The sequence below is a fragment of the Phoca vitulina genome, unplaced genomic scaffold (genome assembly GCF_004348235.1).
Source record: "Phoca vitulina isolate PV1807 unplaced genomic scaffold, GSC_HSeal_1.0 scaffold5, whole genome shotgun sequence".
NCBI classification, from domain to species: domain Eukaryota; kingdom Metazoa; phylum Chordata; class Mammalia; order Carnivora; family Phocidae; genus Phoca; species Phoca vitulina.
The window spans coordinates 12,186,709-12,201,198 of record NW_022589708.1 but is presented as its reverse complement, the minus strand read 5'-3'; the positions used below and the strand labels follow the sequence as shown (position 1 = coordinate 12,201,198).

Sequence of the window (14,490 nt, the reverse complement as noted above, 5' to 3'; positions counted from 1 at the left end):
TAAATCTCTCAGTTTTCAACAATCTGAACTCACAGTGGTAGTGGTGCGGTGATGAGATTATGGTTGTTTTTCATTTTTCCTTTTCCCCTGAATTTTCTATATTGTTGTTATGTTGCTTGTCAATCCAAGGTAAACAAACAAGCAAACACATAAATAAACAAAACATATAATCTGTCAAACATTTTCTTTCCCCGACTTAGTTTTAAAATGTAAACATTAAAATAGTTCGTACCTGGGCATCTGGGTCCAAGTAAAAAAGTTTAACTCTGCTTTCACTTTTCAGTTTGATTTCTGCTTCTCTGGTACTCTGATAACAAGACAAACAAAAAATAAAAATTACATTTAAAAAAACCCTCTTCTTACAGAGGTGTTCAAACATGTTTGTCCCATCCTGAGGAGCCAGCCTGCCTGACAACTCTCTCATTCTGGAGAGTCAACTGCACGTCGATGAACAAGGACAGACTATCAAGTAGGTAGTACATGGGAAGACCTGATCCTAGAGGGTCAGAAACAATCAAAAAAAGCAAAAGAGAGTAATTAAGCATTACTATCAAGAAAGCCTTCATAAAGTAATGGAAGAGGGGACAGGCTATGAATGAAGGGGTGGAATTTGAATAGTAAAAAGTAGGAAAACATGAACATTGGGGGCTGAATGAAAAAGAGACACACAGAGTGGAAATGAGGCCAGATGGTAGAAAGAATTTTGGGTACACGGAAGACTGAGGTATCAGCCCAGGAAGAGAAAGGAGTATGTTTTGAATTGTGGGATAGAGAAACTATGGCAGATCTTGAAGGCCTGCCATTGGTGTTTATGGCAGGCAGGAGGGGGTATTGCTGATCCACTCAACAAATATTTTTTGAGCACCTATTATGTGTCAGGCACTAGGGACACAAACATGAATGAAACATAGCACCTGTCCCTGAGGAATACTAGCGAAGACAGAACATAAACAGGCGATAAGAATGGCAAAGCAAGCATAAGGCACATCTAATAATAAATATATCCTAAGGAAACTCCGGATAAATACAGGCCCAGGGGATGGCAGTCAGGGAACAGTTCCCAGAAGAAGGCCTACCTTGAAGTACAAGAACATCTGGCAAGAAAGAAGGGAGTTCTGGGAGGAGGTATTGCAGGTACAAATCTACAGTCACATCTGAGCAATGGTCAAGTCGTTTATTACAATTGAATGGTTGGGCACGATGGGAAAAGTAAAGAGAAATGAATCTGGTATTTGTATGTAGGGACTGAGGATTTTCTTCAGAAGCCAAAAAATCCAAATGCACTATTTTAAGCAAGGGAATAAAATAACCAGGTTCTGCATTTTAAAAGAACCCCTTGGGCAGGGCTGAAGCAGTGGGTTAAAAGGGTTAAGGCCAAGAGACCCATAGGGGCTCTTTATCACAGCTGCCTCCCCATCCCACAGCAGAGCCCATAACAAAGCCTAGTCCTCATGTGGGTAGCCATTAACTGAGATTGATAGGTCAGGAGGAAGAGGAGGTTTGTGGAGAAGGTGATAGAACATGGAGATGCCTGTGGACAGAGAGATGGCACGTGAGCCCAAGGTAGGAAGGAAGGCTGAAATTACTGATGCGGAGAACATCAGTCTAGAGGTAGGAATAGAGAACCCCGAGAGTGGCTGAGATTCCCTGGGGGAAAATGTGAAGGAGTTTGCAGACAGAATTCTTAGGGCCTCAAACTGAAGGGATGGCAAGAAGGGAAGCCATGGAGGGAGAGAGACATATGGAGGCAGAGATGGGGCTGGAGAAGTGGAATTTGGGAACAGAAAGAAGGTTCTAAGACATTCACAAGATGGAAGTCATTGCCAACCACATCATTTTTCACGCCCGGTGCCTCTAAATTTGTGTCCTGTTCTTATTACTCTCAATCTCCATGGTTAAGTCCACAGAGTTGGAATAGGATGTCCTCTCTCATCTGTTCTTTCCCCACAGACCGGTTCACATCTCAGCATGTGATGGGGCAGTGACAGCTACAGTGGGGAGGGAGTCTTGTCCTCTCTGCTGGGGGCTGAACATGGTCTATTAATTACAGTGCTAGATTATGGCTAATGAGAAACTGAGCAGCTTCCTAATATACTCAGTCATGTAGCTGTTATAATAGGTTGGTTCTCAGCAATGACCCAAACTCTATCATGACTAGGTTTGAAAACCAACGGTCTATGTCTGGCAAAATGAAATGACCACCAGAATACCAACTAAGAAACTGTGTTCTAGATCTAGTTCACTTGTCAACTAGCTATATGAACGTGAGCAAGCCGCTTAGCCTCCCTGGACTCCACTTTCATTTCTGGGTAAAAAACAAGATGAGGGCTAGAGTCTCTTTGCAGAGCAAAGTTTATCTTGATGTTCTCAACGAGAGCTTTAAGGCTTCTGGAGGTGAGGAGCATTCCTACATTCCTACAAATCGTTTGATTTGAGCTGTCCTATGTGGAATAGGACAACTTTTTAACTCTACCTTGCCTATCACCGTTCCTAACTTTTCACATCAAAAGAGCCAGAACATGTCCATGTACGATATACTTAACTGAACCCAAAGAATTTGCTTTGTATACAATCCATGATGTTTCCTAACAAAAACGTCAGTACTAGGTGCTGCAAGCCACCACCAGAAGTAATGCATTCTACTTCTGATTTTCTGCTTGAGTCCTTCAACAAAGGCAGATCCTGTGATCTCAGACACTCTAGCAGAGCAATGGATTCCTAATGTAGATACAATTCCTGGCGCGTTTCTCAAAGACGCTTGTTGTCTCAAGCAGACTATATCCGAGATCAGAAATGAACAGAGCCCGGATGACTGCTATGAGATCCATATAATTAGAGGGCAACCAGGGATGCAGACACATTAAAAGAAAAAAAAATCAACAACTAGCCAAAATAGACTCAAAGCATCCTGATGTTGCCACTAATATCCAAGGGATAATATTCTTCACTAGAGAAACCATTTAATGGGAAAGAAGGGACAACTTTAGAAGTAAAAATAACCTAAAAGCCTATCATCTACCTTAGATACACTGACAGCTCTACTAGGTTATTGATTAAAAGCAAACGCAAAGCTCCTTAAAAGTTCCTCCCGATCCTCCCAAGGCTTACAATGAATGCATTAAACAGAAGGGACACCTGATAAATAGTGTTCGAAGGAATTACCAAGTAAAACCTAGGCAGAAAGAAAATGTGGCTCAGGAAGGGCAGGGCTTTGCCCCAGAACCAGGGAATAACAGATACCTGGAAGCGTCACAATGATAAAAGCAAATATTTATGGACAATAGCCAACATCTCTATGCTAAATATTATCCTAAGTGCACATTTAAAACTTGTACAACCTTACAACCTAGTATGATCCTTGTTTAAAAAAGGAGACACTGAGGCACAAGGGATAAATACCTTGCTCAAGAACTCAACACATTTAAATGGAAGCCTGGGAGGGGGAGGAGCAAGATGGAGGAGAAGGAGACCTAAATTTCGTCTGGCCCCAGGAATTCAGCTAGATAGGGATCAAACCATTCTGAACACCTACGAACTCAACTGGAGATCGAAGAAAAGAATAGCAGCAACTCTGAACAGAAAAGCGACCACTTTCTGGAAGGTAGGATGTGCAGAGAAGTGAATCCGAGGCGATATTCAGGAGCATAGACGGCGGGGAGGGGGCCTCCGATGGCCGCTTCTGGCAAGTGATAGAGCAGCAGAGCACAAAATTGGAACTTTTAGAAGTCGGCTCCGCTGAGGGACGTCTCTCCAGTGGCTAAACGGGGGGTGGAACCCTCGCTGGGACAGTGTGGTCTCAGGACCCTCGGTGTCACAGAAAGACCGGGGGTGCTTGAGTGCAGCAGAGCTCCCAGGTATTGGAGCGGGGAAGCCGCTGCAGAGACGGGTCCGAGGCACAGGCTCTCAGCTTGGGGTTGCCATAAACTGTGATCTGCAGCACAGTCAGGCCCCTGCTCCTCCAGCAGGGACCCAACAAGCGGCAGATCTGGGGAGACTCCCCTTCCTCCCCCAGGAGGAGCGGCGCGGGAGCACACCACAGGGATCTGCTGGGTTTGGAGACTCCACACGGGGTCGTGAGCCAGAGATACAAACGCTCGGTCACAGGCCGGGTGAGCACGGAGTGCGGCCGGAGACCGGGAGACGGGAGTGATTGACTGCTTTTCTCTGGGGGCGCACTGAGGAGCGGGGCCCCGAGTTCTTGGCTCCTCTGGGGCGGAGATCGGGAGGCCGCCATTTTCACTCTCCTCCTCTAAAGCTGTACGGAAAGCTTGCGGGGAACAAAAGCTCCTGAGAGCAAACCCCAGCAGATTACTTAGCCCAGACCGCCTCCGGCAAAGACATTTGGGAACCACGGCAACAGGCCCCTCCCCCAGAAGATCAGCAAGAACAGCCAGCCAAGACCAAGTTTACCGATCAGTGAGAATGGCAGAACTCCAGTGCTAGGGGAATACTGCACATAGAATTCATGGCTTTTTTCCCCAAGATTCTTTAGTCTTTCAAAGTTAATTTTTTTAATTTTCTTTTTCTATTTTTTTATTTTTCTTTTTCCCTTTTTAAAACAACATCTTATCAAATCTTTTTTTAAATCTTTTTTAATTTTCATCTTTAGAGTCATAGTCTATCCCTTCATTGTAGTTAACCTTACTTTTTGTGTATATATATATATATATATATATATATATATATATAAGTTGTGCTCTCTTTAAAATTTTGGGATACAGTTTCTTCTAACAGACCAAAGTACAGCCTAAATCTCTACTGTATGGCTTTGTTCTAGTCTCCTGCCTGATCACATTCTCTCCCTTTTTTTTCTTAATTTCTCTTTCTTTTTTCAACCAACTTATCAATTCCTTTTATAAAACCTTTTATGATTTCCATCTTTACAGTCATATTCCATCCCTTCATTGTATTTACCCTTATTTTTGTACATATATAAGTTTTTCTTTTTTTAAAATTTTGGGAGGCAGTTTCTTCTAACAGACCAAAATACACCCAAAATCTAGTGTGCGGCATTGATCTATTCAACAGCCTGATCATATTTGATCATATTCTTTTTTTTTCTTTTTTCTTTCTTTCCCTTTCTTTTCCCCCAGTTTCAGGTCTCTTCTGATTTGTTTAGTGTATTTTTTCTGGGGTCATTGTTAGCCTGTTAGCATTTTGTTCTCTCATTCATCTATTCTCGTCTGGACAAAATGACAAGATGGAAAAACTCACCTCAAAAAAAAGAACAAGAGGCAGTACCGACTGCCAGGGACCTAATCAATACAGACATTAGTTAAGATGTCAGAACTGGAGTTAAGAATGACAATTATATAGATACTAGCTGGGCTTGAAAAAAGCATGGAAGATACTAGAGAAACCCTTTCTGGAGAAATAAAAGAACTAAAATCTAACCAAGTCAAAATCAAAAAGGCTATTAATGAGATGCAATCAAAAATGGAGGCTCTAACTGCTAGGATTAAGGAGGCAGAAGAGAATTAGTGATATAGAAGACCAAATGATGGAGAATAAAGAAGCTGAGAAAAAGAGAGAGAAACAACTACTGGATCACGAGGGCAGAATTCGAGAGATAAGTGATACCATAAGACAAAACAATATTAGAATAATTGGGATCCCAGAAGAAGAAGAAAGAGAGAGAGTGGCAGAAGGTATATTGCAGCAAATTATAGCAGAGAACTTACCTAATTTGGGGAAGGAAACAGGCATCAAAATCCAGGAGGCACAGAGAATCCCCCTCAAAATCAATAAAAATAGGTCAACACCCCGACATCTAATAGTAAAACTTAAAAGTCTAAGAGACAAAGAGAAAATCCTGAAAGCAGCTCGGGACAAGAGGTCTGTAACCTACAATGGTGGATACATTAGACTGGCAACAGACCTATCCACAGAGACCTGGCAGGCCAGAAAGGACTGGCATGATATATTCAGAGCACTAAATGAGAAAAATATGCAGCCAAGAATCCTATATCCAGCTAGGCTGTCACTGAAAATAGAAGGAGAGATAAAAAGCTTCCAGGACAAACGGAAACAAAAAGAATTTGCAAACATGAAACCAGCCCTACAAGAAATATTGAAAGGGGTACTCTAATAAAGAGAGAGCCTAAAAGTAACATAGACCAGAAAGGAACAGAGACAATATACAGTAACAGTCACCTTACAGGCAATACAATGGCACTAAATTCATATCTTTCAATAGTTACCCTGAATGTAAATGGGCTAAATGCCCCAATCAAAAGACACAGGCTATCAGATTGGATAAAAAAACAAGACCCATTGATATGCTGTCTGCAAGAGACTCATTTTAGAGGCAAAGACACCTCCAGATTGAAAGTGAGGGGGTGGAAAACCATTTACCATGCTAATGGACACCAAAAGAAAGCTGGGGAGGCAATTCTTATATCAGACAAATTAGATTTTAAACCAAAGACTATAATAAGAGAAGAGATGAGGAAGGACACTATACCATACTTAAAGGGTCTATCCAACAAGAAGATCTAACAATTGTAAATATCTATGCCCCTAACATGGGAACAGCCAATTATATAAGCCAATTAATAACAAAAGCAAAGAAAGACATTAACAGCAATACAATAATAGTAGGGGACTTTAACACCCTCCCTCACTGAAATGGACAGATCATCTAAGCAAAAGATCAACAAGGAAATAAAGACTTTAAATGACACACTGGGCCAAATGGACTTCACAGATATATTCAGAACATTCCATCCCAAAGCAACAGAATATATATTCTTCTCTAGTGCCCATGGAACATTCTCCAGAATAGATCACATCCTAGATCACAAATCAGGTCTCAACCGGTACCAAAAGACTGAGACCATTCCCTGCATATTTTCGGACCACAATGCTTTGAAACTAGAACTCAATCACAAGAGGAAAGTCGGAAAGAACTCAAATACATGGAGGCTAAAGAGGATCCTACTAAAGAATGAACAGGTCAACCAGGAAATTAAAGAAGAATTTTTAAAATTCATGGAAACAAATGAAAATGAAAACACAACTGTTCAAAATCTTTGGAATGCAGCAAAGGCAGTCCTAAGAGGAAAGTATATAGCAATACAAGCCTTTCTCAAGAAACAAGAAAGGTCTCAAATACACAACCTAACCCTACACCTAAAGGAGCTGGAGAAAGAACAGCAAAGAAAGCCTAAACCCAGCAGGAGAAGAGAAAGAATAAAGATCAGAGCAAAAATCAACGAAATAGAAACCAAAAGAACAGTAGAACAGATCAACAAAACTAGGAGCTGGTTCTTTGAAAGAATTAATAAGATGGATAAACCCCTAGCCAGACTTATCAAAAAGAAAAGAGAAATGACCCAAATAAATAAAATCATGAATGAAAGAGGAGAGATCACAACCAACACCAAAGAAATACAATTATAGTTGCTCATAATATGTTCTTATATGCCAGCCAATTAGATAATCTGGAAAAAATGGATGCATTCCTAGAGATGTATCAACTACCAAAACTGAACCAGGAAGAAATAGAAAACCTGAACAGACCTATAACCACTAAGGAAATTGAAGCAGTCATCAAAAATCTCCAACAAACAAGAGCCCAGGGCCAGATGGCTTTCCAGGGGAATTCTACCAACATTTAAAGAAGAATTAATACCTATTCTTCTGAAACTGTTCCAAAAAATAGAAATGGAAGGAAAACTTCCAAACTCATTTTATCAGGCCAGCATTACCTCAATCCCCAAATCAGACAAAGGCCCCATCAAGAAGTAGAATTACAGACCAATATCCCTGATGAACATGGATGCAAAAATTCTCACCAAAATACTAGCCAATAGGATCCAACAGTACATTAAAAGGATTATTCACCACGACCAAGTGGGATTTATCCCTGGGCTGCAAGGTTGGTTCAACATCCACAAATCAATCAATGTGATACAGTACATTAATAAAAGAAAGAACAAGAACTATATGATCCTCTCAATAGACGCAGAAAAAAGCATTTGACAAAGTACAGCATCCTTTCTTGATCAAAACTCTTCAGAGTATAGGGATAGAGGGTACATACCTCAATATCATAAAAGCCATCTATGAAAAACCCACAGCGAATATCATTCTCAATGGGGAAAAACCGAGAGCTTTCCCCCTAAGGTCAGGAACGCAGCAGGGATGTCCACTATCACCACTGCTATTCAACATAGTACTAGAAGTCCTAGCCACAGCAATCAGACAACAAAAAGAAATCAAAGGCATCCAAATTGGCAAAGAAGTCAAATTCTCACTCTTTGCAGATGATATGATACTTTATGCGGACAACCCAAAAGACTCCACCCCAAAACTGCTAGAACTCATACAGGAATTCAGTAAAGTAGCAGGATATGAAATCAATGCACAGAAATCAGCTGCATTTCTATACACCAACAATAAGACAGAAGAAAGAGAAATTAAGGAGTCGATCCCATCTACAATTGCAGCCAAAACCATAAGATACCTAGGAATAAATCTAACCAAAGAGGCAAAGAATCTGTACTCAGAAAACTATAAAATACTCGTGAAAGAAACTGAGGAAGACACAAAGAAATGGAAAAACGTTCCATTCTCATGGGTTGGAAGAACAAATATTGTGAAGATGTCAGTGCTACCTAGAGCAATCTACACATTCAATGCAATCCCTATCAAAATACCATCAACTTTTTTCAAAGAAATGGAACAAATAATCCTAAAATTTGTATGGAACCAGAAAAGACCCCGAATATCGCTTCTCGGCCTTTTGGCTAAGATCAAGTGCAGAAAAGACCCTGAATAGCCAGAGGAATGTTGAAAAAGAAAAGCAAAGCCAGTGGCATCACAGTTCCGGACTTCAAGCTCTATTACAAAGCTGTCATCATCAAGACAGTATGGTATTGGGACAAAAACAGAGACATTGATCAAAGGAACAGAATAGAGAGCCCAGAAATGGACCCTCAACTCTATGGTCAACTCATCTTTGACAAAGCAGGGAAGAATGTCCAATGGAAAAAAGACAGTCTCTTCAAAAAATGGTGTTGGGAAAATTGGACAGCCACATGCAGAAGAATGAAACTGGACCATTTCCTTACACAACACACAAAAATAGACTCAAAATGGATGAAAGACCTAAATGTGAGACAGGAGTCCATCAAAATCCTAGAGGAGAACACAGGCAGCAACCTCTTCGACCTCAGCCTCAGCAACTTCTTCCTAGAAACATCGCCAAAGACAAGGGAAGCAAGGGCAAAAATGAACTAGTGGGACCTCATCAAGATAAAAGGCTTTTGCACAGCAAAGGAAACAGTCAACAAAACCAAAAGACAACCGACAGAATGGGAGAAGATATTTGCAAATGACATATCAGATAAAGGGCTAGTATCCAAAATCTATAAAGAACTTATCAAACTCAACACCCAAAAAACAAATAATCCAATCAAGAAATGGGCAGAACACATGAACAGACATTTTTCCAAAGAAGACATCCAAATGGCCAACAGACACATGAAAAAGTGCTCAACATCGCTCGGCATCAGGGAAATCCAAATCAAAACCTCAATGAGATACCACCTCACACCAGTCAGAATGGCTAAAATTAAGAAGTCAGGAAATGACAGATGTTGGTGAGGATGCGGAGAAAGGGGAACCCTCCTACACTGCTGGTGGGAATGCAAGCTGGTGCAGCCACTCTGGAAAACAGTATGGAGGTTCCTCAAAAAGTTGAAAATAGAGCTACCATACGATCCAGCAATTGCACTACTGGGTATTTACCCCAAAGATACAAATGTAGTGATCCAATTAAAAAAAAAACAAATGTAGTGATCCGAAGGGGTACGTGCACCCCAATGTTTATAGCAGCAATGTCCACAATAGCCAAACTATGGAAAGAGCCAAGATGTCCATCAACAGATGAATGGATAAAGAAGATATGGTATATATATACCATGGAATATTATGCAGCCATCAAAAAACAAAACAAAACAAAAAAAACCCCCGAAATCTTGCCATTTGCAATGACGTGGATGGAACTAGAGGGTATTATGCTAAGCGAAATAAGTCAATCAGAGAAAGACATGTATCATATGATATCACTGATATGAGGAATTCTTAATCTCAGGAAACAAACTGAGGTTTGCTGGAGTGGTGGAGGATGGGAGGGATGGGGTGGCTGGGTGGATAGACATTGGGGAGGGTATGTGCTATGGTGAGCACTGTGAATTGTGTTAAGACTGATGAATCACAGGGGCGCCTGGGTGGCTCAATCGGTTAAGCGGCTGCCTTCGGCTCAGGTCATGATCCCAGGGTCCTGGGATCGAGCCCCATTTCGGGCTCCCTGCTCAGCGGAAAGCCTGCTTCTCCCTCTCCCTCTGTCTGCCACTCTGCCTACTTGTGCTCTGTTAAATAAATAAATAAAAATCTAAAAAAAAAAAAAAAAAATTAAAGACTGATGAATCACAGACCTGTACCTCTGAAACAAATAATAAATTATATGTTAAAAAAAAAAAAGAAGAAGATAGTAGGAAGGGAAAAATGAAGGGGGGAAATCAGAGGGGGAGAGAACCATGAGAGACTATGGACTCTGAGAAACAAACTGAGGGTTCTAGAGGGGAGGGGGGTGGGGGGATGGGTTAGCCTGGTGATAGGTATTAAAGAGGGCTCGTACTGAATGGAGCACTGGGTGTTATATGCAAACAATGAATCATGGAACACTACATCAAAAACTAATGATGTAAGGTATGGTGATTAACATCATAAAATAAAATTTTAAAAAAATGATACTGAAAAAAAATAATAAATAAATGGAAGCCTGACTTCTAACTAAGGCTGACTGGCTTCAGAGCCCAGACTCTTCAACTATTAGACAAGGAAAAAAATAGGTAAAGAATATGAACAGGCAAGTCAGAGAGGAAGAAACCCAAATATATGAAAATCGGAAAATCTCACTACTAAGCAGCAAAACACAAATGAAAGCAGTGAAATACCATTTTCACTCCCCTGGTGAGGACATAGAAAAGTGGGAATGTGAGCTGTTACAACCTTTTGGGAAGCAACCTGGCAATATTTAAAGCATTAAAAACACAATAACCTCTGACCCAGAGGTCCCACTTTGAGGAACATCCCTATTGAAATAAGAACACAAGTATTTAAGCTTATAAATATCTCATGTTGTGGGGTGCCTGGGTGGCTCAGTCGCTTAAGTGTCTGACTTTAGCTCAGGTCATGATCTCAGGGTCCTGGGATGGAGCCCTGCATTGGGCTCCCTGCCCAGTGGGGAATCTGCTTGTTCCTCTCCCCTAACCCCTCCCCCTGCTCATGCTCTCTCTCTCAAATAAATAAATAAAATCTTTAAAAAAATGTCATGTTGTTTATTACGCACTGTTTATAGCAGCGAAAAAAGGAAAATAACCCAAAATGTTCATGAATATGAAGGTGGTAAGTAAAGTGCACAATATCCACATTTAGAATATTACATAGCTATGAAAAATGAGTAAAGTAGACCTTTATGGCCCCAGAGGAACATCTCTACAAGATATTTTTAAGTGATAGAACAAGTTTCAGAGTAATGTATATACCATGAGCATATTTTTTTAAAAAACTAAAAACACTCGATATGTATGTGTGTTTCCATGAGCAATCAGTCTGATGCAAGAGGAATTACAACAGGTTAATAACACTGGTGCTCTCAGGGATGTGGGGATGGAGCATGAAGGGAAAAGATTAACTCTATACACCTTTGGGTATTTTTACTTACCATAGCAATCACATTTATTTTTACTTAAATTTTAGTAAAGACAATAAAATAAATTCCTTTAATGAGTACTTTCACAATCTAAGGGCCCACAAAATATAGCCGTAAAAAACCATTATCCCACAGTCTACACTGTTCAGGGCTTCTTGAAGTGACAGAAACCAGCTCTGGTCTTAAAATAATCCATGGTCAGTCCAATGTTGTGGAGGTAGGAAGAACTGGACTGGCTTTTCCCCAAACCCTGTTGCTGCTGTCCTGCTCACAACCCATCTAATTACTTTGGGTTCAGGAGAAAGGAAAACATGAAGAAAATGGACAATGACAGAGCCATTTTCTATGAAAATTGATACTTGCTCAGAAGTCAAAGAGAATGACTCATCTAAAACAAAGGCTATTCCCCTCACTCCTGTGAACCTTAAGTTTAACCACTAACAACCCACCCCGACAATGTTTTCTTCCTTGCCTAAGAAGCAGTTATGGGGGCACCTGGGTGGCTTAGTTGGTTAAGCATCCAACTCTTGATTTCAGCTCAGGTCACGATCTCAGGGTCGTGAGATCGAGCCCCTTGTCAGACTCCATACTCAGCGCAGAGTCTGCTTGTCCCTCTCCCTCTACTCCCTGCCCCCACTCACACACACACTCTCTCTCTCAAATAAATACATAAATAAAATCTTTAAAAAAAAGAAGCAATTATGGACCATACATTCAAGGGGTTTCCAGAAGGACTGCCATAGGCTGGCATAGTTCTGTGTCTTAAATTTATCTCTGAGCAAGCAAAACAATTAAAATCCAATGACCATGGCCAGCAGCATCTTATTTTGAGTATGAGTTATCAGAAAAACATTGTGTTAACTGTTGGCTCATTTAAACAGAATGGGTTGGAACAAGAAGACTTAGCAAATTCCTTTGAGGCCAGAAGGTATACTTAAAGAGCTGTCATGATCTGTTTCTACTACTTCCAAGATATCTAACTCCCCAGGGCCATTATCTCTTCCTCTGAGTCACAAAGCAATAATAAAGCATATAGAATAAGGAGGCCCGGGGCGCTTGGGTGGCTCAGTCAGTTTAGCATCCGACTCTTAGTTTCAGCTCAAGTCATGGTCTCAGGGTTGTTAGATGGAGCCCAGTGTCGGGCTGCATGCTTAGCGCAGTCTGCTTGAAGATTCTCTCCCTCTGTCCCTCCCCCCCTTCGCACTTTCCCTCGTTCTCTAAATCAATCTTTTTTAAAAATTATTAAAAAAAAAAAGAAGAAGAAGAAGAAGGAGGCCCAAGAGATGGAACGCCTGTTGACTTCACAAGCACAGTGCCAGCCAATTCCCTTGTGTCATAATAATACAATGACACAGTTTTCGGGATTAGGATACAGGGAAGGAAGCATCTATTACAGACTTGGCTTAAAAAAGTCAGAAAAGATTATCTGTGAAACTGTCCAGCTGCCTGACCCTCATGCAACCTCAGTGAGACTATAAAGTTTGAGACATAGTACTCCATATCTTGTGTTCAACCATGGAAGACTGACCTAGAAAGGTAAGTTCACTCGCTAAAAAGAAATTATCAGGTAACTGAACATGAGCAATTTCGCATTAACAGGAAACAATGCTTTTCTTTCAGAGCCACATGGGGAAGTCAAGGTAAGGTGAGTTGCTGTTCTTTGAGTACCAGAATAGCACAAAAAGAGAAAAGCTGTGAAGGAAAATATACGGTGGGAGCATGAGGGTTTTCTTCATACTATCCTTACACAAGGAGGTGATATATATGTGCCGATGACACCTAAGATAAACATAACCACAGAAAGAAATTACTAAATAAATAGCAATTGGGTTTACAACCTGATTACATTACCCCTTGACTTTATAGGGAAGAAACCAATTAACTAACTTTACAGTTTGTGTATTTAATAATAATGTTGATAAGACTATGTGCTCTACACATGCTGTTACATTTACAACAAACATGTATTTAGTTCCATATTAGACAACAGGAGGAAAAGAACAGGCTTCAGGGTAGACACAGTGTGTCCTCAATAAGAAAACAATAAAGATGTTCAGTACTAACGGTACAAGCAACATAAGGGCCAAGAATATACAACATATTCTGAAAACCTAAGCCCGTATCGCCCTTGCCATACTGTCAAGGTCCCCTCCATTATATTCCAAAATGAGACATCAGTTATTTTTGTACTAAAACAACTTCCTGTCACTCATATCCTGTTTGTTCTGTCTCAGTCACAGTGGAAGACAAAAGCTGGGGCAACAGGATGAATGAAGCAGAAAGAGGAGCTGAGCAGAGAGGAACCTGCCATTAACTCACATGGCCAATGCCCCCTGACTGCCTCCCCTGCTCCAGTCCTTTCTCTGCAACTTATTTCAACTGTGGCCTCATCTCCCACTGGACCCTTCCTTACCCCTCCATCCCTGGTGCTGACCTCTTCGCCTCTTCATCCCCTGATTAAACTCCCCTCTCTTGCACAGGTGTGCACACAGGCTCTCCTTCCCCTCCCCTCCCCACTCTATGTCAACTTCAGATTCTACAACTCTGGAACCATTCCTCCTAAGATCAAGAGGACCAGTTATTAATCGGTCCCCACCCTAAAACACTGGAGAGGGTTATAAACTAGGCTACAATCGCCCTTGTGCCGGGGGCCCTGCGTTGTGAAGGGCTGAGAGCCTGGCACAGTCAGGCTGGGGTTCCACCACCTGCCCCCCAACACCACTGAGCAGGCCCACACAAGCATCCCGAGTGGGACAGCAGCATGTGGA

At 41.3% G+C, this 14,490-nt stretch overlaps 1 protein-coding gene across 20 annotated transcripts in view; it reads right to left on the bottom strand.

Moving 5' to 3' along the window:
• Positions 1–14,490, bottom strand: part of DOCK9 (dedicator of cytokinesis 9) — a 283,110-nt gene that overhangs the window by 103,109 nt on the left and 165,511 nt on the right. For all 20 annotated transcript variants that reach the window (XM_032402708.1, XM_032402715.1, XM_032402713.1 and 17 more), the window contains exon 10: positions 233–307. In XM_032402708.1, the coding sequence (XP_032258599.1) occupies positions 233–307 (75 nt within the window). The remainder of the gene's footprint in view (positions 1–232; positions 308–14,490) is intronic.